At 30.6% G+C, this 24229-nt stretch overlaps 3 protein-coding genes across 10 annotated transcripts; all 3 read right to left on the reverse strand.

Annotated features, from left to right (window-relative positions):
• Positions 1-6161: 6161 nt before the first annotated feature.
• On the reverse strand, positions 6162-9925 carry LOC140865034 (squalene monooxygenase SE1-like). 8 transcript variants are annotated; one of them, XR_012144474.1, is made up of 10 exons: positions 9733-9925; positions 9589-9623; positions 9394-9492; positions 8752-8771; positions 8543-8630; positions 7829-7940; positions 7555-7729; positions 7286-7462; positions 7093-7198; positions 6165-6434 (listed from the first exon to the last, which is right to left on the reverse strand). XR_012144474.1 is itself a non-coding variant. In XM_073269527.1 (6 exons), the coding sequence occupies exons 4-6, from the start codon at positions 7875-7877 to the stop codon at positions 7342-7344; spliced, it is 345 nt and encodes a 114-aa protein (XP_073125628.1). In that variant the 5' UTR covers positions 7878-7940; positions 8543-9492; positions 9589-9623; positions 9733-9925; the 3' UTR covers positions 6162-7341. The 8 variants fall into 8 exon arrangements, 1 of the variants encoding a protein (XP_073125628.1); XR_012144471.1 differs by having other exon boundaries at positions 9113-9492; XR_012144472.1 differs by having other exon boundaries at positions 8752-8793; positions 9113-9492.
• A 6189-nt stretch (positions 9926-16114) lies between these two features.
• LOC140860731 (uncharacterized) lies at positions 16115-17104 on the reverse strand. The gene has a single exon (XM_073263738.1). The coding sequence runs from the start codon at positions 17102-17104 to the stop codon at positions 16115-16117; it is 990 nt and encodes a 329-aa protein (XP_073119839.1).
• A 106-nt stretch (positions 17105-17210) lies between these two features.
• Positions 17211-20800, reverse strand: LOC140860732 (uncharacterized). The gene is made up of 2 exons (XM_073263739.1): positions 19963-20800; positions 17211-18322 (listed from the first exon to the last, which is right to left on the reverse strand). Exons 1-2 carry the CDS (start codon positions 20798-20800, stop codon positions 17211-17213), a joined length of 1950 nt encoding a protein of 649 aa, XP_073119840.1.
• Positions 20801-24229: the final 3429 nt, after the last annotated feature.

Here is a 24229-nt window from a genome sequence, read left to right on the forward strand (position 1 = left end):
AGATCCCCGATGAATATAAAGTGAACTGGGCATGATTGATTAAGTGAACTGAACGATTTGCCCTGAATGAGTCGGAAGTACAGAATTGTATGATTATCGCGGTTATATCAGAATTATGTTGGAGCCCAGAGATCAAGAACTGGGCTCGAATCTTGAAGAATTCCTTCACAGAAGAGCAAGAGTTGAGGAGAGCAATGAATCTTTGCAATATTAAAGAATCTGAAGTGTAGTTAAACGGCTTCGGCGGGTGAAATATATTGGCCGTTGAGATCGTTGCTCTAACCATGCCAACGTCTCTCTAATTTATTCCTTATCCTTAACTCATTAAATTTAATCTCATATATACATATGGTAACTTGTCCAATTTTCATTTTCAAAGTTCAGTCTTATTTCAATAAATTGGTATTTTTTTTTTCAATTATAAAGTACTAATATAGCATCAGATGACCCTTCTAAAAGGACCCTTGTGACCGCCTATACGGTAGGTGGTCATCTTTGCCGTGTCGATTTTTAGAAAATCGGTGGTTCTAGGTGGTGTTGCAAAAATCGATTGTTAAAAAATTTAAAATTTAAAATATATATTGATATTTTTTTAAAAAAAATGGTTGAACAAATTTATGCATGTTTAATTGAAACTAGTAAAAAATGCACACACTTTGTGTGTGTAGAATTTTTTTTTTTTTTTTTTTAAAAACAAATCATGGAGTTAGTGGGAAGTTTTTAGTAAAATAATGGTTAGAAAAGGGTAATTTTGGAATAAATTATTTTGGTGTCCCCAAGGTAGTTGCTCTAACCTACACATCTTTTATAATATAAAATAGATATATGCATATAAAAAATGAGTAAAATTCATTTTGATACACGAACTATTGATAAAATGTCAAATTGGTACATTAACTATTGAAAATGGTTTAATTGGTACATAATCAATTTATAAAGTCAATTTTACCCTTTATCTACATTATTTTAAAGTCTAATATTTTTGTTAAATTAAAATAGATACACATTTTATTTTTCAAAATTATTTTACTAATAGAATTATAAGAATAAATTTATATTTATTTAAATTTTATATTATAAACAAGAGATCATACTTATTGTACGAAACATTTTAAATATTAATTAATACAAACATGTACATACACATATATATAATGATTGATAAATTATATATTCAAAAATAATATATATTAAAAATATATAATAAAATATATTTTTAGGTTTATCTATGTTATAATATTATTATTTATATTAATCAAAATAAAAATGATATATATGTGTGTGTCTTTTCATTTATGATCTACAAATTTTACATTGAATACTTTTCAGAATACATGATATATAATCTTCTTTTTATAGTATAGTAATTAGTAAATATGAATTTATATTTACAATTATAATTAATATAATAATTTAAAAGACAAAAATATGTATGTAGTTCAATTAATCAATTTAATAACAATATTCAACTTAAAAGCAATTTAAGTAGAGGGCAAAATTGATTTTTGAGTTTGATCATGTACCAATTAAACCATTTTCAATAGTTCATGTACCAATTTGACATTTTATCAATAGTTCATGTACCAAAATAATTTTTACTCTATAAAAAATTATGAACATCAATAAACATGATTTAAAAAATATTAATGAAAATGTTGACACATATTTATGCATATTTTATATAATTTTTTATTATAAATATTTTATATATCTTTATAATTAATTAATATATTTAAAAAAAAACCACCTGGGAACTAGTCGGTGGTTGCCCGTCTGCTCGCCTATTGTCTAGCCCCTTTTTTTTTATATATAACTTTGGCATCAGATTGTCAATCCCATTGAACTCGACACTTATTGGCCCCGTTTGATTTCAAAAGTCAGGCCAAAAAAGCACTTTTTTAAGTGCTTTTCAGTTAACAAGGTGTTTGGTTGACCAAAAAAGTGCTTAAATAAGCACTTTTTTAAGTCAAAATTAGAGCTTTTTCAAAAGCTAAAAATTGCAGCTTTTAAAAGCACTTATTTTAAAAAATCTCTACAAAATCCAAACGGGCTCATTATTTATTTATTGATGGATTTTTTTTGGATTTAGACTAAAGACATGAAATTCAACTTCAATGCTTCCTATAGGTCACCTTTTATGAGTTACGTATCACAAGTAGGGTGGGAAAAAATACCGAAATACCGAAATATCGAAAAATCGTACCGAAAATTTCGGTACGATTACCGTACCGAAATTTTTGGTATCGGTATCGGTATGATAAATTTTTTTTTCGGTATACCGGTATACCGAAATACCGAAAAATAATTTTTTAAAAAAAATATATATATGATAATTTTCGGTATACCGAATGTTTTTTGAATTCGGTATCGGTACACGGTATAGATTTTCGTCATACCGAAATTTTGGTATACCGAAAATTCGATATATTCGGTATACGGTACGGTATCGGTATGAAAAAATTTCATACCGATTTTTTTGGTACGGTATACGGTATCCGATTTTCGGTACGGTATACCATACCGACTCACCCCTAATCACAAGGCTAAAACAAGTGTGGCAAGAAGCTTCCATCCCATCAACTTACCAGTGATGAGATATATTCGATGCAAACTGTTACGACGAAAAATGCACTGTATAAGAAAACAAAACCTAATTCATTAAACTATAATATCAAACTTTAATGACACGACAACTTGAAAGTTGAAATATTAACTTCTTCATAATTTTCCCTTTATCTCACTATTATCTTAATTGGTTAGCTATTTTTAAAAAAATAATAATAATAATTAGATGAACCAAAGATATTGAATTTATGATCTAAAATATTTTACAATAATCACGATAAAATAAAAGACTTCAAATTATAATTTATTAATCTTTATGTTACTTGTGTGACTAATTATAACTAAAAACTTCTTTAATTTCCAGATACATAAACTTTGATGATTTAATAAGAGAAGCTAGCTAGTATTTGAGGGGTGGGTTTTCGGTACAACTTATCAAAAATATTGGTATGAAAAAAATTTATACTGATACCGATATCGAAATTCCGAAATTTTGGTGTGGAAAAATTCAAGATACCGAAAAAAAAATTGATATACCAAAAAATGTATATAAATCGAAAAAATTTCGGTACGATATCCCGAAAAGGCAGTTCGGTATCCCAGCCCTAAATTATTTCCTATAAATTAGTAGATTTCTCTTAAGCACCCACCAACGTTCGAAGTTATTTTACTCATCGTTATGACTGAAGTTTGCTTCATGTCTTTTTATTCCGACTAATTCATTCGTTCAACGGTGCTAATTAACATATAAGAACTAATGCTTAATTACTTCGATTTTAATTCATAACGTACCGTTGAAAATAGACTCCATTAACTCTCAAATATTTCTAATTTCCTCTCCGTTCCGTAGGTCTTGCACCCACTTTGTAATATATATTTAGAGGTAACGAGCTTTCGTAAAATCACATAAAAGAACCCTTAATTTGATAAACTCGGCACATTCAATTAATCAATTCTTTGACTACATATATAGGTAGATGAAGTAGAAAAATAACAATGCATTTTGTTACGCCACTTAGGGGCGGCCCTGCCCCAGGGTGGGCAGGGCCATGTCCAAGGCCCCACAATTGGTGGGGCCCTAAATTTATTAAATTTTTTTATTATATATATATTATAAATATTATTTATTATGTTGTTCAATTAATTATTATTATATTATATAATAGTTATTAAACAAAGTCAAAGAATATTTATGCATCGCCAATAACAAATTAAATATGTCAATATTCGCTTCATTCATCACCTCTCAATTTGAATTTGTTTTTCATCGACACTTTTCATTGCCTCTCCTTGATCATCGACTTTCGTAGCTTTAAGTTTTATAGCTTGATGTTCGATCAATTTCTTCTAGCCTTCTGTGTGCGTTAAAATTTGATTTATGACTCGTTCAATTTAATTTTGATTTAATGTTATATTTTAATATTTATAATTAATTTCATGTCATAGTTGAAAATTTATGTATAGAAGGTACGAATTTCAAAACTTAATTTTGAAATTTGGAATTTTTATTTAATTTATCTTTAATCGGCTAAATTAACTGCTTTTAAATTAAATTAGCACTTAAATTGTGAGTTTTGGTGGTTCAATGTGATTTTTTTTGGATAATTTCATAATTATATTCAGAAAATATGAAGATAATTTTATATAGCTCGATTATATTTTATTTTTTTAAATGAGAGTTGATATTTATATTTTATTTTGTGTTACTTATAATTCACTTCATATATAAAATGAAGTACAAATTTATTCACAAATGAAATATAAATAACAAAAATTGAGCTTAAATATCAACTATTTTTTAAATTAATGTAATAAACTCTTATTTTAATTTTCGCCCGGACCTCTTTTTCCTTTGGATCCCCCCTGACGCCACCGTTTTGGAAAATGAAATTTCTGAATACGTTTTCAAAATTCCAAAATATCTTGATTATCGTCCTGTCATATAATGAAATTAAATTTTTTTTGTTTTAATTTTATTGTATTATTACGGATATGTCCTTGTAAAGGTGGTTGTTGGCTTCAATTTTTTTGGTAGGAATTAATCGTCTTCATAGTGAACCTGGTTCTAAATCATTTTTTAATAATAAAAATAATGCTAAAAATACAACCAATATATCGTACAACGATATTTACAATAAGTATATCTTGATATTTTGTTATTATCTCGAAATTTTGATATTTATATCGTGAGATTTTGCATTTAATGTATCATTAAATTTGATAGATTAAAATTTTGTATTGAATTTTGTATGATGTACAAAAAATTCATTGTTCAAGTAGCATTACTCTTTTTATAATTATTCCAACATGGTTTTAATTTAATGTCTTTCCTACAACGAATTGTCTGTTATCGACGGCCGGACAACCCGGCATATTCCTTTGACAAAGTTATGATCATAATATGTAATTACTATAACTAGGAACGGTTAAAAGCTGGTAGCACCGTTGTTTTATGAAAACCAAGGAAAATATTCCACCTTGTATCCAAAAAGTTTCACAAAAATCCCATTAGATCGTGTGACGTCTCATGTCAATTAACTTTGTGAGACGTTTCTCCAACTCGATCTAAATTATGAAAAATATTACTTTTTTATGTCTAATTTTACCGTGAAGTTAATATTTTTTTATTAATTAGTTTTATTCAAAATTTGCACGGAAAATTTTGTACGACCTTCTCATGTCAATTTTGTGAGATGAGTCTTTGACCCGACCTAAAAAATATTATTATTTTTTTAATATCTAAAGTATTATTTTTTTTACTGTACATGAAAGTTATAATAGTTTCTATGGGTTTTGTTACGAAGAAACATTGTGTAATATATGTTGCACGAAAGAAAAGGAAGTTGTTTGGTAGAGGCTTCTGTTATAAAAAGACCTTTGCTGAACTACTGAACCAAAAAAGGATATGCATGCGATGCGATAACTTGATAATCTAATTAAGTTAAAACGACTCTTAAGCAGAAACCAGGCTAGAGAAAATATAAAGATTAATCATACACTTAGAGTTCGATTTACAATTTGATGGCTATTTCTAAGAGCAAAGTGTTGATATTTGGTGCTACTGGTTATCTGGGTAAATACTTGATCCAGGCCAGCATTTCCTTAGGCCATCCAACTTATGCCTATATCCGCCCCGTCGAGTCCAACTCCGATCCTTCCAAGATTCAATTTTTCAAAGATTTTAATGAATCACTACAACAAAAATGGGATACAACAACGGATATAATCCGTTGTCGTAGGGGTCAAAAAACCGTTGTACTTTAAGGTGTTGTCGAAAATATACCCAACGACAACGGATAAAATCCGTTGTCGTTGCTTTCAAAAGACAACAGATTTTATCCGTTGTCGTTTCTTTCTAAAGACAACGTCTTTGCCTTGAAACGACAACGGTTTTTATCCGTTGTCGTATATAGAACTTTTAACAACACCGAAAATTATAATAGTTTTAAAATGACAAAGACAACGGATTTTATCCGTTGTCGTTGCTCAATAACAAAACAAAAAAAATTAATTTACAAATTTTCAATTTTATAAATAAAACAATATTTAAAATTTCTAAAATAAAATTTAATATACAATTTTTCAATATTACAAATCAATATTCTAATTTTAAATTCTAAATCAATCTACACTAGAAAATATATCGATCGAGTTATGAACTAATCTATATAAATTAACTCGGAACTTTTCTATACATCGAGTTATGAACTAATCTATATAAATTAACTTGGAACACTCCTTCTAGATTAACATCCACCATTATCCCTTGCATCCCGGCTATCTGCACAAGTTGACAAATTCAGGTAGTAGAAAAGAGTATCAACAACAGTAAACATCAGCATTGTCTTTCTCATCATTCTTATCTTCTTCTACAAAAACACAAGAAATAAATTAAGTCAGTGCAGATTTTTGTAATTTGAGTATACATGTTTTCACATCTAAGCAGATTTCAAGAACACAAAACACAGCAGTTTCATCAATCTTGAATCAAATCAAGTGCCGCTAGTTGGATATGCAAGATAACTTGAAGCCCAACCATTTATCTTCACACATATTTATCAAATAAATTCATTCCATGACCCAAATCCTATGTGCAATTTACAAGTTTAATTTCGCATGTCCTGTATTTGTAGATTGTATGCTCTGTATCAGAGATTGCATAACGCACTCAATAAAAATCAAAATATTACAAGACCAGCGCCAAATAAAAGATAACTTGATTATCTAAAACTTTCATTTGAATTACAACTTTTAATAATGTGTGGAATTTCCCCAGTAATTCAAAGAACACCACACAGAAGCAAAGACCCGAATGAAATTCCATATCTCATTCATTTCAAAACCAATTCGATCATAACCTTTCTCATTTTCCAGAGCCAAAATCACCAGTGCATTGGCACTGTGATCTTAAAAGCAGATACAGGAGCTACTATCTATAAAATTATCACATTAAATAAATAAAAATGGAAGGACTTACTGGAGCAAGAATCATCGACTCATCAAAAAACCACATAAGAATTCAATTACCTTGCCCAAGTCAATTGATGAACCATATTATTTGTCTGATTTTTCATCCTCCCTTTCTTCTTTCGAATACTTCCTTGATTGACATAATTTTGGAAGCAAACCTGCCCTGAGGAGAACTCAAATAGATAGTCACTGGGATACTTCTGATTGTCAGCAATCACACTTGAAACACAAAAGCTAAAAAAAATACTACCTTACTGTTCCGTGCTCGAACAGAAACATGGGATAGAACATCAGGCATATCTGGGGTCAGTACTGCCATAGAGCCATTGGGAATTTCTCTTCACCACTCTTAGTTTTGTATTGTACTCCTTTAACAGTCCCCTTTTCTTCGACCAAGGATGTCACTGTCCCTTGTTCGAGTCTCACGCTGATACAAGAAAACATCATCACATCAGATAACAAAAAAAGAAAAGAAAGAAAACAGAAAGAAATGTTTTTAAGTTGAGAAGCCAGCCATACTTGGGCAGAGTCACGGCCTTTTCTCTCATCTTCTGTATAAATCGGCCATTGTGAAAGCTTCTACCCGAGACATCCGAGTTAAATTTCTCCAGGGGATAAAATAACTTGGCGCCTTTACCGTCCTTGTAAAGGGCATATCCGTAAACAGGTTGAGCATCGATGTCGCTCACGCAATCTGCAGTTACATTTAAACAATTCATTATCACAACTAAATCATGGAAAGACACATGCATGATCTAACAGGTGCAGCTAAGAAATTAAGTTTTAGCCACACCTTCTAGGCCTAACTCAATTAGTTTAAAATATCCTCCAAGCTGTAACATTTCGCCAACTATACGATCTGGCTCGGTTAAGTCTCTTTCGATCACATGAACTTGACGTCCCTCCTACAATTTGAACCAACAAAATTGAATCATCAGTGTCATATGCAGTTGAGTTTGACTTATAGCCGTGTTATAATCCATAAATACTCTTGTCATAATATAATTTGCTTCTCTTAGGCAGCTCAGCGAGTTTGTAACACTATTATCTCTACTTAAACCAGAGAGATTTTAAAAGATTAAATAAATGCATCCCCGATAAAGATTTTACAGTCACACTGATCAAATCAGAATGCAATCATATTGAGCTACTACCACAAAATAATATAATGTATCAGGATTTCAAGGACGGACGCCGACACGATAAAAGCAGCCATAAGTTTTACAAGGTAACCAATTTCTTTTTGATGCACGTATCTCCACAGTGCTTTCATAAACTGATATTCACAGCTGTTAGATCCATAAAAATATTGTAGTTGCAAACTTCGCATGATATAAATGAGGAGAATGCTCCATAAAAAGTAGATATACACACGAAGCAAACTTCAAATTTGGGTGGACAACCTCCCTCACTAAAGCTGTTTAAGCCACAAAGATCTATTACATATAAGGGAATGAACAAGGTAATACTTTTTATAAGATATTTAAATCTAAAAGGTTCAGTGTACCTCTCGCGCCCTTCTTTAATGCCCAGAGGATTGACATCTTTATAGAAAGCATCCACGTGCACCAACCAAACCAATCTAAATATGCAGGCTTTTAACAATAAAAAAAACATGAGAATAGATACAAAACAAGATTTTAAGTGATTGAAAATCTGACAAACTTTATTATTTTTAGCTTCTTATGCTTAATATGAGTGAAGCCTTGAAGGTACCTTTGTGCCCCTCCAATATCCTGCACATGAAGCCATGAGATGCTAAGTGAACATGAAACAGTAACAAACAATCATATTAAATGCTGAAACGAATGACAATGGAGAAGCCGAAAGCAAACCTTGTTTCGCAAAATAAGAAAACTCGTAACATACATAAACACGCATATCCATCACACCAGAAGGAACACTAAACTATGAGATACTTCATAGATCTAGCCATAGAGAAAACCTACTGATGCCATTGTTACCATAAAATTTTCAAATACAACTCGGATCTACAAACATCAATTACTTGGTTATATTAATCGAAATAACTACATTTCAAATACAATTGATGTTACTCATTTGACGAACAGCATACCTAGAAACATTGAAGAAGCAACCTGTAACCCGTACTAAGTTTTCGAGTCCCGAATAGCAGGCATACGACACTTTTCTATGAGCACATCAAATTTCGCCACTCTCTACCAGCAAAACTAATTGCAAACGTAAATAATCAAACCCCAATTGTTAAATCTTTTTGCTTCAGGCATAATATTAATAATCCCCAAGGCTCAAATTAAACCCAAATTTCCAATCCCACATAAAGATCCGGTCTCCGCAGCTGCAAGATGCAAGATAATAAAAAACGAAAAAATGGACCTTCTTGCAAGTTAAAGGAGAAGCCAGAAAGTAAACACAATCCGTGTTCCTCTTGACGACTTCTTCCTCAGCAAGTGAAGGGCCCGCCATCCTCCGAAGCTTCAAAAAATCAAAAAATAAACAGATATTGGTGTGGATCTAGGGTTTAAGAATAATCTGATAAGGGATGGAAGAATCAGAGAGACGAATACATACAGAGATTCAGAAGAGCTCGCAGAAACATCCAAAATCTGAATTCCAAATAATAACGAAATTATTGTGGTGAATTTCACAATTAACTTCCTTGGGTCAATCGAGAGCCGAGCTTCGCCTAAGAAGAGAGCTTAACATCGAGATTACCTTGAATTTTTTTCGCGCCTCTTTGCAGAGCTCTTCTCATCCCGACTCCTGCAAAATTCCAAAAAAATGAAGCCATGAAAATGAAGGTGAAGGTTGTGCGATTTTCTTGGAGGAGTGGCCATTTGGTGAGGATGAGGAGCGGAGAGAAGAGAGGAGGCAAAGAAGAATCGTGGGTGAACGGGGCGACAGAATATTGTTGGGCTAGGGCTTGTGTATTATATGTGTATATATGTATATATATATGTGTGTGTGTTTAAAAAAAGGATTGTGTATTTTTAAAAAAAGGATTGTGTATATATTGTGTATTGTGTATATATATATGTGTGTGTTTAAAAAGAAGATCGTGTATTTAAAAAGAGGATTGTGTATTATATGTGTGTATATATATACATATATATATATATATAATTTTGATCACCTGCACCCTAGGGTGCAGGATTTTTCATGTGCGACCGGGTTTTAGTGTAAAATAAAAATATTAAAACCCGGTACAATTTTTCTAGGATGCAGGATTTTTCATGTGCGACCACCGGGTTTTAGTGTAAAAAAAATGCACTAAAACCCGGTGGTCGCACACGAAAAATCCTGCATCCTAGGGTGCAGGTGTTCATTACTGTATATATATATATATATATATATATATATATATATATATATATATAGATATAAATTTTCAGTTGTCCAACCAATGATGTCCAACTCATCCACGACCACTAAAACCCGGTAGTGGGTTTTAGTGATACAAATTTTTTTTTTTAAAAAAAACTAAAACCCGATAGTGGGTTTTAGTGGTTGGGGACGAGTTGGGCAGGAATGGTTGGGCAGCTAAAAATTACTCTATATATATATATACATATACATGTGTGTTTAAAAAAATAAAAAAATAAAAAGCAAAACAAAGACAACGGATTAAAGATAAGTGTTGTCTTAAACTACATAAAATAATAGAAAAAGACAACGGTTAAAAATAACCGTTGTCGTAGAGCTTAAAAAACACACGCATACACAATGGTTTTAAAAACCGTTGTCGTAGAACTCCAAAAACCCGCTCATAGACAACGGATAATAAAAACCGTTGTCGTAGGCCTAAAAAAACCCGCTCATAGACAACGGTTAATTAAAACCGTTGTTGTAGGCCATATAAAACGCGCTCATAGACAACGGTTTTAAAAAACCGTTGTCGTTGACACATATAAGACAACGGTTCTTAAACAAACGTTGTTGTTTTTCATTAAAAAGAGGCCAATAACAACAGTTTTAGTAAAATCCGTTGTTAAAGACCAAAAGACAACGGTTTTTCAAAAAAACCGTTGTCTTTTAGGTGTTGTTGATACCATTATTTGGTGTAGTGAATCCATGGGAGTCATCGTTTACCAAGTAAGATATTCGTTTTTTTTCCCTAATTTTGGTGTGTTTTAAGTTTGTTTTTACTTATTAGTATAATTCCATTAAGTAAAATCATTTATAATTTTCTTTTGTTACTGATCTCCACTATATATCACACTTCGATAAAATTTAGATTGTGAAAAATATAAATATGAATTACATTACTATTTCAATATTAACTATTTATACACATGATGAAATGTTGGTATTAACTAAACTAATTTCCACTGTAAACCAAATTAAATAAATATAGGCAGTGAAATAAAAGTCATATGTAAATCTTGAAACTTGCAGCTTGGATTGATTACTAAGTTATCCATCTTATGGATTATGAACTAGAACATTGATCCGTTGGAAATTTGGTAACAGTACTCTGGACAAACTGAGGCTTAATTGTAAGAAGATGGATCGGAGCTACTTGGATGATTAACTTCTTCCATAAACTAATTCGTCGATCCGATCCGATCCATCTAGCGCACGAAGAAACACAAATTAATAAATAAGTACTGTCTAATTTAATGTATTCATCAGGTGAGCAATATGTACGTGAAAGACACAAACAAGTGTCCATGTAAATAATGGGATATTGAAGGAGACTATAATTGACAATTTTAATTTTTTTACACCTCACAATAGTATATATGAGTAATAAATATAAATACGATCATTTAATTTCCTTTTATCTCCCGAGAGAAGATAAGACCAACTTGTATTTGATCTTTGATCGAGGTATTTGACAACTTCCTTTCACCTGCTGGAAGGACGTACTGATCCCCGCGCGAATTTCCAATAATTCTTTCATATGGGAATTTGAAATATATATTTTGAGACAACTAAATTAAAGTTTATTAGTCATGTTTTGGACGTTAATCACTCTTTGGCTGCATGCAAGTTGCAACAACATGAAAATTCTACGGGTGGCCAAAAGAAAATTGTCGATTACATCTCCATTTTTTATATTAATTTTTTAAGATAAATCAAATGAATTCATATTCAAATTAAGAAATTTTATGGTGATCTTTTTTTACAAGCTAGGTTTGCATATAATTAACCAAAGGAATAGACAGGCCATATAGAGTTAATTTCATAATTTATTTTATAATAATTAAATTTTGAAGCTTTGTCTTATTTTTTTCGCTTTTTTTTTAATTACTAGTAAAGTAAACGTGCGGTGCACGTTTGAAAACAATTGTATTATATATAAATATTATTTAAATTGATTAGTTGAAATAGACTAATTTGTAACTAATTGTTGATTTGGTTTGATATAATATGCCGAAAAGATATTTGTTTTGAAAATGTGAGAAATCTTGTAATTTTGTAAATTAGACATTGAGATATTTTGAAAATTGATGGGTGAAGAAAATCGAGCATGACAGATTCATTGCAAGAGAACGTTGGATTTTGATGTAGAAAATGTTGATTACATATTAAGGAAAGAAGGTATTTGATTGAATTTGAAGGTCTTGTAAATAGTTTAAGTAGCGTTTGAGAGAGTTTATGAGATCGAAAATAGAAATGATATCATATCAGAGTTTATAAAATTAAAAATATGCCGTGTATATTGTGGACCACATTACTTCAATGTTATTGATAATAAAAAGTAAAAATATAACATTCTTAAAAAAATAAAACTAAAAGAACTAAAAACATAATATAAATAATGAATTGTAAAATTTAAATCAAATAAGTGAGTCATATCTTTTCTTGCTTTATAGTGTGGACTTGTTTCTTTTTCGAAGACTTATCTTTTGTCATCCGCTTTTTATTCTTCATGAGAGAAGCAATATTTTCATCATCTTCAATACAAATTGTTTTTGTGTTGTCTCCATCAATAATCTGCAATTTCACATGGTTACTTTTTGATGATTCTTTTTTTGGACGACCTCTCTTTCGTTCATTTTGTTTATGATGACAAGCATTCCTTGCAAAAGTAGCAATAACTTCATCGTCTATAATTTTGATTCTTGTGTTGTTCTCTTCTTCTTTCTCTTACATGTCAATATTTTCAATGATCGGCTCCTTCATTGGATGTCCTCTTTTCCTTTTAATCTTGTGTTGGTCAAAATCTGCCGAACTCTTTTTGGTTGCAATACTTTCTTTGTTGAAATTTGGATTTGGTTTTTGAATGCCTTCAACGACAAGTGATGATTTTCCTTATTTTATTTCAATGGACTTGTCTATTTTGATAAGAAATGTATATTCTGCACTATTCGGTGTCTCCAAAAACTTGTAATATATCGAAGCATTGCCATCCTGTATATAAAGAAGGTTTAATTAGTAATTTGTAATAATATTTAATATCTTTGTAAGTAAAAAAATAATTTGCATGCCTTAGTTATGGAAGCGATATAATCTTCAACGCGACATCCAATAAAAAGATTTCCAGCATTTCCAAACATTGTAACTCTTGCAGTTTCAGTGGCATCATTTACGGTCATCCTTATTCTATATCTATATTAACAATTTAATATAATAAATTATTATAAACTCATTTGAATTTATAGATATAATATTTAAAGTAGATTTTACCTTGGCACGATATTGATATCAAAGTCTATGCAGTTATTACAGCTCCTTTTTCCATTGGATTGATAACAGTTTTCGAGCAATTACTGCATGCTTCGTACCATGGATTTGCCTTATTCTCTATCTCATCTATGTATGCCTTGAACCAATAGAATTTGTTCTATATTTGATAATAAATGAGATATGTTAAATGATTAAAATATGAGTTTATAGTTCGTGATCTCATGTATTATAAATGTCATTATAAAATATTTGGCCGATTTATGAAATATTGAAAAATTGTGTAGTGAAGTAATAAAAATAGAATGTGTTATAAATTATATGTACCTTTGGTAGTATATTAATTTGAGTGATAATTTGCATCAATGTAATTTCTTCAGCATCTCTAATTTGATGTGTCATCCATAATTCATCTAGACTTCTTTCCTTGAAATTGTTACCTAACCTGTAGATAATGATTAAGATGAAGATATTTAAAAATTTGAGCAATTAAAACAAATACTATCAATATTATAGATTTGTCCAAAAATAAAACGAAGACAATCATACCATATGTTTAGTACTTCTTTGTCTATGCAAGATGGGTTTGTGAATATTGTTGTTGTTATTGTTGACTTGAGCTGAATCTTTCCTATTTCATGAGAAGAAGTAATGAATAATGATAATGAATAAATTTTGTAAATATTATCATAAAATTTGAAAAAAAAAAATTTACCTTCAAAGTTGTTTCTTTTCAAATTACAGAAAACTATTACCGGTATATCCATCTCTATCTCTTGTAAAAATAGTCCTTCGTTAATCGCAAGATCATCCCATAAAGTAATTGTTATAGTTTCAAGCCTTTAGTAAGAGAAAAAAATAGTTAAAAATCAGTAAAACTATATTTATTCACTAATATTTAATACTAAAATAAGGCTTTGTAAAATATTAGTTTTGTTTTATATATTAAAAAAAAGACATATAGATAGATTAATACTCACGAAGAATTTATAAGGACAATCTCTCTTTTATATACGGTGATGTTTGTATCATTTTTCTGAGATTTAATTAGTTGTCGGACCTCCTTCAAGACACCAATTATATCTGCAAAAATTTTACAAGTCTGATAATTTGATTACATAAATTTACAAATTTTTATTGTTCACATAAATTGTTACCTATATCTTCAACAACATGTGATTCTGTCATCGCATCATCGAACATTGTAAATCCAGAAGTGACATTGGAACAAGTGAATTGATCTTGTAGTTCGTCAATCCTTGTTTTTGTTTGGAAACCAGTTCTATCCGTTTGTTGACATTCGGATAATCATTGTTGACTTCTTGAATATTCGGACTAGAGATGATGTAATTCCTGTTTATCTTCAACTGATCTTGAAAGGAATCTACTGTGTTTGAGAACATTATTCCATGTATTTTTGTTCCCTTCAATTAGCATGAAAGATGCTTTTTTTAATATTAAAATAACGATTTAAAATATGCATTAATATGAATAAGAAGAAATTTACCTCTTCGTCGCAACGAAGATCAGTTTTCTAATAGGCTTCAAATTTTTTTTGGCCAGCACTTGGCTTCCTTGTCGTACCACTTTTACCTTTATGACAACATTGTTTTGCCTCGGTTGCAGGGAGTTAATAGGACATATGTTCAAGGTATCCATTCGAACTATGTGATTTTCTACACGCAAATTTTTTGATAATACAATAGATTAATTAAACAGTAATAAAAATTGAAATAAATAATAAACATACGTGTTTACGAACACAGAAAGCTTAAAGAGTACCTGAGAAATTTGATTCAAAAATCTTTTCTTTGAACGTGTGAAAATTGATTCAAATATTTTTGAACTTTGAATGATATGTGGTGGTTGTACGTTCTTCCTCAGATTTCTTCGATGCGATGTAGTTAGGAACGCGTCTGTGGAAATTTCTGGAGAAAATTATCGTGTTTGTTGAATTCAGTTGTGAGTATTACTCTATATATAATAATTATCATACCATTAGAGTCTAATTAGAATTGTTCTTATCTTCTGTTAAAAAGAATCCTTGTTATTTGTAGTTCTGTCGAAACAAATTCTTTTTTTATCTTATATATGTAAGGAACCTCATAGAACAGCTCTGAAGTAGTCCAAACTGGTTTAACTCCAGGGTAGAGATGAAAAACAACCAACTTTTGGACAGTAACTAAGTGCAGAAGTGCCTAAAAATGTATAAATTTTATTCAAGATAGGAAGAATCCCAAAGAAACACACAGTAACAGCAAAATTTCTCAAGCATGCTTTGCAAAAGAATGACATTTAAAATATGAAATACACATGTTTTACCTTCATCTGTGGAGGCTTCCAAATCTGATCTCCCAAGAAAAATTGGCAGATTAAGCCGTCGGTTACAAACTTTTGTCCAAAATCTCCCTATAAACCACATTTTTTGTTCGAGTATCATCATTATTTCGAATTGCATCCGGTCGAATCAAAACTTTTGTGGTTTCCCCCTTGATGTGCCTCTAGACAACGCAACATATAATTGTCCATGGGAAAAAATAGGATGAGGCAAATAAACTCCAACATTAGGTATTGTTTGGCCTTGAGCTTTGTTAATTGTCATTGCAAAACAAAGAAGTATTGGGAATTGTTTTCTTCGAAACTGGAAAGGGTATCCTTCATTTTCACCAGGAGACAATGGAATTCGGGGAATGAATACTTGTTTGCCTGTGTGTTGACCAATTGAAATCTCGGCATGAATAAAATTGGTGTCAAATGATCTACAAACCATCCTAGTCCCATTGCACAAACCATCCGATGGGTCTAGATTTCGGAGCAACATAATTTTGCAATTTTTTTTGAGCACCAAGCGATGAGGAGGCATCCCATTGGGGGTTAATGAATTTAGAAATTCTTGGGAATAAAAATTTTGAGAATCGTCAATAGCCTCATCAAAGCTTGTAAAAACTCTAGCATCTCCAGGAAACATCTTGATGATTTTCTCATTCAATCGATCTACATACTCATTCTTTGATGCAAGAATTGCTCGGCTAGCGATATAAGTTGCTGAATCATAATTATTTTCCAAATCTGGAAATATTTCATCGATCAATTTCTGCTCTGAAGACTCCTCGTCATCCTCATCAAATTTTATGATCATCTCATCGGGATTCTTAACATTACCTTGAAGATCAGTATGTTCAGTTCCATTCCCTATGCGAAGCAGAAATTTGCAAAAAATTGGATCTGTCCTTGCTCTCATGTTCTCAAACAAAGTTAGTTGTTTCATCTCAGCGAATAAATAGGATTTTACCAAACTTGCATTTATAGTTTCTTGGACAGTAGCTTTTGGAAGCACGGGCAAAACTTGCAAAAAATCCCCGCCAAGAACAACCACTTTTCCACCAAAAAACTTTTGAATTCCAGTTATGTCTTGTAGAGTTCGATCAACTGTTTCAATTGCCGCTTTTTTTGCCATTGGTGCTTCATCCCAAATAATTAGAATGGTTTGTCGTAACAATTCCGCTAGACCGCTTTGTTTTGATATGGAGCAATAACTTTCTTCGTGCAAATCAATTGGAATTTTAAAGCGACAATGAGCTGTTCGACCACCTGGTAATATTGAAGCTGCAACTCCTGAAGTGGCTGTAGCTAGGGCAATCATGTTTTTTTTTTCTGATATTTGCCAATAACGCTCTATATAAAAATGTCTTTCCAGTTCCACCAGGTCCATTTACAAAAAATAAGCCACCATTTCCCAGATTCACACACTCCTGAATTTTTTCAAATGCTTCATGTTGTGCAGCATTTAACTTGAATTGCGCCAAATAATCATCGTCTGAGATTTGTATAGATTTTTCTTCTTCTATTTCTCGAGAAAATGTGGCATTGGACTGACGCATGTCCAGAGATATTCGTGGAAGATCAAAAGCACCGATCTGTTTTCCCATGCTCTCCAAAATTAAATTTAAACTCTGAAGTGTTTTTGAGACTAAGAACTCTCGATTCTGATGAAATTGTCTTTTTAAATCCTCGGACATTGCTTCAAAATATGTATCCCATAACAATCTAACATCAGCTGCTTCACAATATACCAAAATTGTTGCAAATAATCTTCTCAAAGCATGTGGCATTTGAAAGGTAACAGCTTCATTCATACATTCAAAATTACTTCGATCAGATTCAAGTAATCCTTTTTTCTGTGCAGATTCTTTAAAAGTAAAGTAACTTTTTCCATTAACCATTAGCAAATAGTCAAAAGAAATGGGTCCCCTTACATGACTTAGTAAAAGTCTCAAATAGTATCTTTCTCTTTCAATGGGATTTGCAGCATTTACGCGGCCAATGACTCTTCTTTTCTTCCTCTCATACCAACTTTTAGTTTGGTTGTCCCAAACATAATATTCAGGGAACTCAATGTATAACAATGTTCTTGCCTTTGCATTAGCTGAGCAAGTATGAAAAAATTCGGTTAACATTGTTTTTGAGTTGTGTTCTTGGCGCAAAACATAATCTAAATTCTGATTCCTCCAAAATGTCACGCAATGTTTATTCAGAAAATGTAGTGCTAAATTGATGACGGCTGGAGAAATTTCATTCAGCTCAAACTCAAATATTTGCCATAATGCTTCTTGTGCAGAAACCCATCTTGCATCTTGGAAATTTTTTATTTCATCTACAGTTCCGACTTCATTACCTGTTGCAATGTGTACAGCAACTTTGTCATGACCTTTGTAAATGTACTTGTAAAGATATTTAACAGCAGTCAATCCGGAACAAATTTCAACATTTATGTGGCAATCATATCTCAGAAGAAGATAAGGATTGTAGGGAACAACTCATTGATTATTTAACTTTGTTTTTCTTACATCCACTGTTTGACTATCATCCCTTCTCCGATAAATAGGATAACCATCTTCTCCTTGAATAGTTGTCTTGCAAAACTTCCGTGGATAATGACTCTTGCATTGTCCTCCGATCATGCAAGAGTTTGTTTTAGTCCACAAGGTCCATGAATCATATGCTTCACGACAATGTTAAATAACATTGGATTTTTTTCTTCTTTAGGTAATTCAGCCAACACATAATCATCAAATTGGTCTGTACTATTTATCTTATGCTCTTGTTTCAAGATGACTAACATGTGAATATGAGGTAATCCGCGTTTTTGGAATTCAACAACATAAACATAAGCACAAACTTCCCCAAACACTGCTTTTTGAGTTATTTCTTTTTTCAGATCTTGAACTTTTGCTCTGAAAACTCTAGATGTCAAATCCGATCGATCCTGAGCTTGTTGATTAGCTTTCAAGTTCTCTTTTATTTCTTTTCACTACGGATTACATGTCATTGTTATAAAAAGATCTGGTTTTCCAAACCTTTGTACCAATGCCATTGCATCTAAATATCTTTTGCGCATGTCTCTTGGACCTCCAATGAACGATGCAGGCAGTACAATTCTTTGACCAACCTGACTTCCTCTATTTTCACCACAATTTATGCTATCCACAATGCCTTGATAATACTCCGATCTTAATTCTGCTTGATTGTTCCTGTAATCGGGTCGTTTCCAGTTTGATATACATATCAACTGCGTATTGTTGCAACAATCTCCTTGAGTATAAAAGAACCGATGAACTATAGTTTCTTATCTGAAATTTATAACAATAGTATTTTCGACAAGAAACCATCTTGTTGCTATCTTTTCTAACAACTGCAAAAACGATAAAAATAAGTTGTATAAATTATCAGTTCTTCATGAATCAAAGTGCAATTAAGACGATCAAATTTATTAAATGACCATTTAAATTAAAATACAAAATAAAAAATTAAGATATTACATAATTTTTAATTGATTCAATAATATTCAACAACTTATTTGCAATCAAGTGAATTTTGAACAATGTTCGAAATACATATGTAGGAGTACATAAAATTTTTTAATGTTCAGAAAACATGTATAGTAGTACATAATATTTATTTTAAAATTAAAATATAGCAAACAAACTTAGTATTATAAATAAATTAAATTTTAAAATATTTATTCGACCAAAAAGTAAAAAAATAATAATTATTATTATTATTATTATTATTATTATTAGTCTTTTAAAAATAATTAGTAATTTTATATTGTGATACCAAATAAATTTCAATATATTTCTAAGTTCATCTTGATCTAATTCTGAAATCGATTTATTTTTTGCGTCAAAATCAAAGAATTCTATCAGATAAGCTAACAATAAATCTCGGCATAACAATTCTATCAGATAACAATATATCACCGGCATAATTGTAAAGCATATAGAAGAATATGTATGATAAATTCAAAAATTGTACCTTTCTCTTTCGGCCGAAGAATAGATTCCACCGAGGAGAAATTTGTTGGATTCTTCGTAGTATGAAGCGACTGCAAAACAATACTCTCATTTTTAAATTTAGGAATGTTTTGGTGCCATCCATTTTCACCGCTTGGGAAAAGAAGTGGATATTGTAAGGGATCGTAACATCCAAAATAATGTTTAATTCTATGTTTCTGTCCATCAGACCCATGAAGTATTATGTCTCTGTCATATGGAATATTCGGATTATTTCCCTCAATCCAAATAGCAGCAACTTGATCAGGTGTAGGATTGTTGTAGCATCGTTGATCTACTCCAGCATTCTTGCATATTTGAAGGGTTACATCTTTAATAGAGGGAAAATCATTTATTTTGTGCACAAATTCAGCATATGGATTTTTTTTCATGACATCCATTAATACCTTCATAGTATCTTTATAAATATCAGCATTTTCAAATACACTCATCCTATTAGCCAATTCGTTGTCGTTATCCCAAAAATACAATTGGAAATGAGACGGTTTTCCCTCACGAGGAGTCAAGGGTGGAAGTGTATGGAACACTTGTCCTAACACTCTAAATGTATAGATTCCACGATTCGAAGAAGCAAGATTATTATCCACCTTAACACCAAAATAAGTGAATGAAAATACACTATTATATACTCTGATTCTCTTTCGGAAATTCTCTGCTTCTGGAGATTGTGTGTCAATAAATAATACAAACAATTCACATGGTATAATTGTGTCAGCTAATCTGATTTTACCATTATCACAGCAAAATGTAGGGCTTTCAAATTCAAACTTTTTTGCCCCACAATGACGATAGTTAGCCATTGAACTGATGACACGTAACTCTATCGTTCCTTTAAATCATCATCATGAGAAAATTATATATATGTTATTCAAGAATTCAGAGAGCATAAAAAAATCTAAAAATATATTGGACTGCCTATGTATGGCTAAAGATAAATTTTTTTTACCTTCATGTTTAACAGCATTAAGCAAGGTACGAAAATCTTTTTGTTTTCCTTTTTTTCGTTCCATCCGTTGAGGACTTCTTTGATCAATCAAGGTTGAAAACTTGATACCAAGTTGGATTCTTCTAAAGTAATTTCTACAAATACATATAGTTAATATAATTGAGACGGGAAATTTTTATGATAATGAAACTGATTATTTTTAAAAAATATATAAGTTTAATATTATACCTTGGGACGTTGAATTTGTTTGCATACCATCAACAAGTGAGGAACTATCCCCTTCCAATAAAACACTATAGATAAAGTTAATAACATGACATTGAAACATAAGCTATGAACATTAATATCATATAATCTCAAAAAAAAATAAATTAGAATGAAATGAAATAAATGTTAACAAAATTATGGAAATGCTAATTTAAATACTATTATTATTTGTTTATTTGTTATATAAAAGAAGTCTTCCATGAAAACAAAGTTCACCATTTTCTTTTATTCCTAGACTCCGATGCATTCTGAATCCGTTGACGACATTTTTCAATCTGCAACTTTGAATAATTTGAAACCGAATTCCTTGCTTCCAGGGTAATTCCTATAGATGCTCCTAAAAATTATATACTTGAGAGAATTTTGACTAAAAAATGACTATACAACATATGAGATATATACCCGGAGATGGAGAATTTTCGGCAAAATTTATGGATTCTGGGGTACTTTCTACCAATGCTCCTGAAATTAAAATAATTTAGAAATCGAATAAAATACCATAAACTAATTATTTATTCTAAAATATATGTGATACATCCTAACTTGTAGAAATAGACCTTGATATGGAGAATTTCCGTGTATATCATCGAGATCCGTAGCACTGTTGCCATTGAACAATAATCTGTAACAAGAAATATATATTCAAAAAAACACATGATAGAGCTTTTTACATAGTTAACTGATATCCGCAGAAAAATCAACCGTTTTCCCCTTCAAAGTGAGAAGTAGAACAAGTAATCCAAGTTAATCATGCCTTATGGTTTTAATAATAAGAAGAAAAAAAGATGCTAACATGAGAAGAAAAAATATCATAAAAAAAACAAATTGGCACACATCATTTAACTTTGCTAGTTCTAATATCAACTTTCTTTCTATCTATCAGTTAAAATACTTTTAAATTAATTCATAGGCACAGAAAGGCTTTCACAGACAGCTTTCTCATGGGGTTGGCATGTCTATTCAACCTATGTAATGTGTATGTATCGTAAAAAGAGAGAGATGTCAGAAGAATGTGAAAAATAATCAATCAAGCTCCTCACGAAAGTTTCAAGATTCACAAAAGACTAAGATAACACAAATTATGTGCTAGTTGCACGACACAGTTGGAGGGAGGGAAGTCAAATCAACACATGAGCATCAACTATCAATTCTGGATCGAAGCAGAACATTGAGCTTGTAGAGCTTGTATACAAATTCTAGAGATTAAACTAAAAACAAATAATTAAGATAACAATCGTGAGGAAATCAATATCAGAGATCATGACCAGTAATTTACAAGCAAAGGGTGCAAAACAATGTTAACAATTTAAACCAAAAATACATATGTAAGAGAATGATTCTAAATCCTAAAGGTAACTGATGCTACGATAAGAAAGAAGCAAAACCCCAATACGATGTACGCACAATTATTTTGGAAGGAAAAATATTCTGAATAATTAGCAAAATCCCCATACGTCGTACAGATCAATTTTTGGAAGAAAAACGCGGTCTTCAAACCTTTTGTGAAAGAAAAGTGATGGTTTTTGACCCATCTAAATCTGTAATTTTCTTTTTGGACGAACTTTTCAAGGACGTGAGATTGTTCGGTGTGAATAGGTGGCCGGTGGGCATCTGTGCAATTCGTCGTTCTTGGTATGTTGAGGAGCCGCAAGCAATATCAATAATCGAGAGGGTGATGTAATGGATTGGGCCGAGACAGACTAATCTTTGAATCAGTGGAACAAGTCATAATAAGCTTTGCTGGACCATTTATCTAAACTTAATCACGGTTTGAGATCAAGCCCATTAATTAATATTATCTCAACTCAAAAAAAATTGTTTATTTCGTTTATAAAAAAATATGTTTAATTAGTATTTAATTAAGATTTTTTGGAATATTTTAAAAAAAAATTGTAAAAAAATATATATTCACTTTATCCACAAGAAAATAATGGAATTTTTTTTAAAATTTTTTGTGGATATTCACTTTATCCACAAAAAAATAAAAAAAAACAAAGTATTTTGGTATTTCAATTATTTTAGAAACTGAATCCTTATCTAATATGCATACACTTTGTAAATTTTGAGTTTATCATAATAATTGATTTCACATATATAATAGAAATATTGATTTACGTTTATGCCCTAACTAAAATGTTGTTTTTACTTTTATAACACTATATATTTTTATATGATTTTACTTATGGTATAAAGAAAAGGACAAAGTTGTTATTTCACAATTGTAAAACTTTGACCTTTTATTCACACTTTTATATAGGTATATATATAGATAGATTCCAAAGTTTAGATTCTTCGGGTATTTTTTTTCCCTTTCATTGATTTTTTTAAAAAAATTTGTGAAACGCAAGGGAAAAATTTAATATACAATTTTTTTCTTTGAAGCTAATTGAACCGAATTAAAATCGGTTACTCTTCATATCGATAACTCAATTAACCGATTTTTTCTTTAAAAATAAATAATTGAATAATACATTTTTATCATATATAGAAAAACATGTTATGGTTTAAAAAAATTTTAAAAAAATTGAGTACAATATTAAATATAAAAACGTCCAACAAATATTATAAAATATATATAAATTCTAATATAAAATATCAAAATTTAATTATTTATATTCGATTTATCGAATTTATTTTTAGAAAATGGAAAATGAATTGAATTAATCGATTCAATTGAAAATTTCTAAAGTTAATACTTAATTCTTGAATTAACCGATATAAGAAAAATTGAAAATATAGAAAAGAAGAATTTAAAAAAAATAGAACGCGTATAAAAAAAAATCTTTTAAAAAAATAGAACGTATAACCCATTCATTTGGTTACAAATTTCAAGAAAATAGATCTACTAATTTAAAGCACACTAGCCAGCTTAAATCATCTTCTGCTATTTACTTCCGTAGTTATTTATTTTTGCATATACAACAAAGAAATAAAAGGAATAAATAGTCTTTATGAGACTCATCAAGTTCGAATTAATTCTTTGTTCCCTAATGATATATGAGAATATATATGTTGT

The sequence above is a fragment of the Henckelia pumila genome, chromosome 4 (genome assembly GCF_033568475.1).
Source record: "Henckelia pumila isolate YLH828 chromosome 4, ASM3356847v2, whole genome shotgun sequence".
Taxonomy (NCBI): Eukaryota; Viridiplantae; Streptophyta; class Magnoliopsida; order Lamiales; family Gesneriaceae; genus Henckelia; species Henckelia pumila.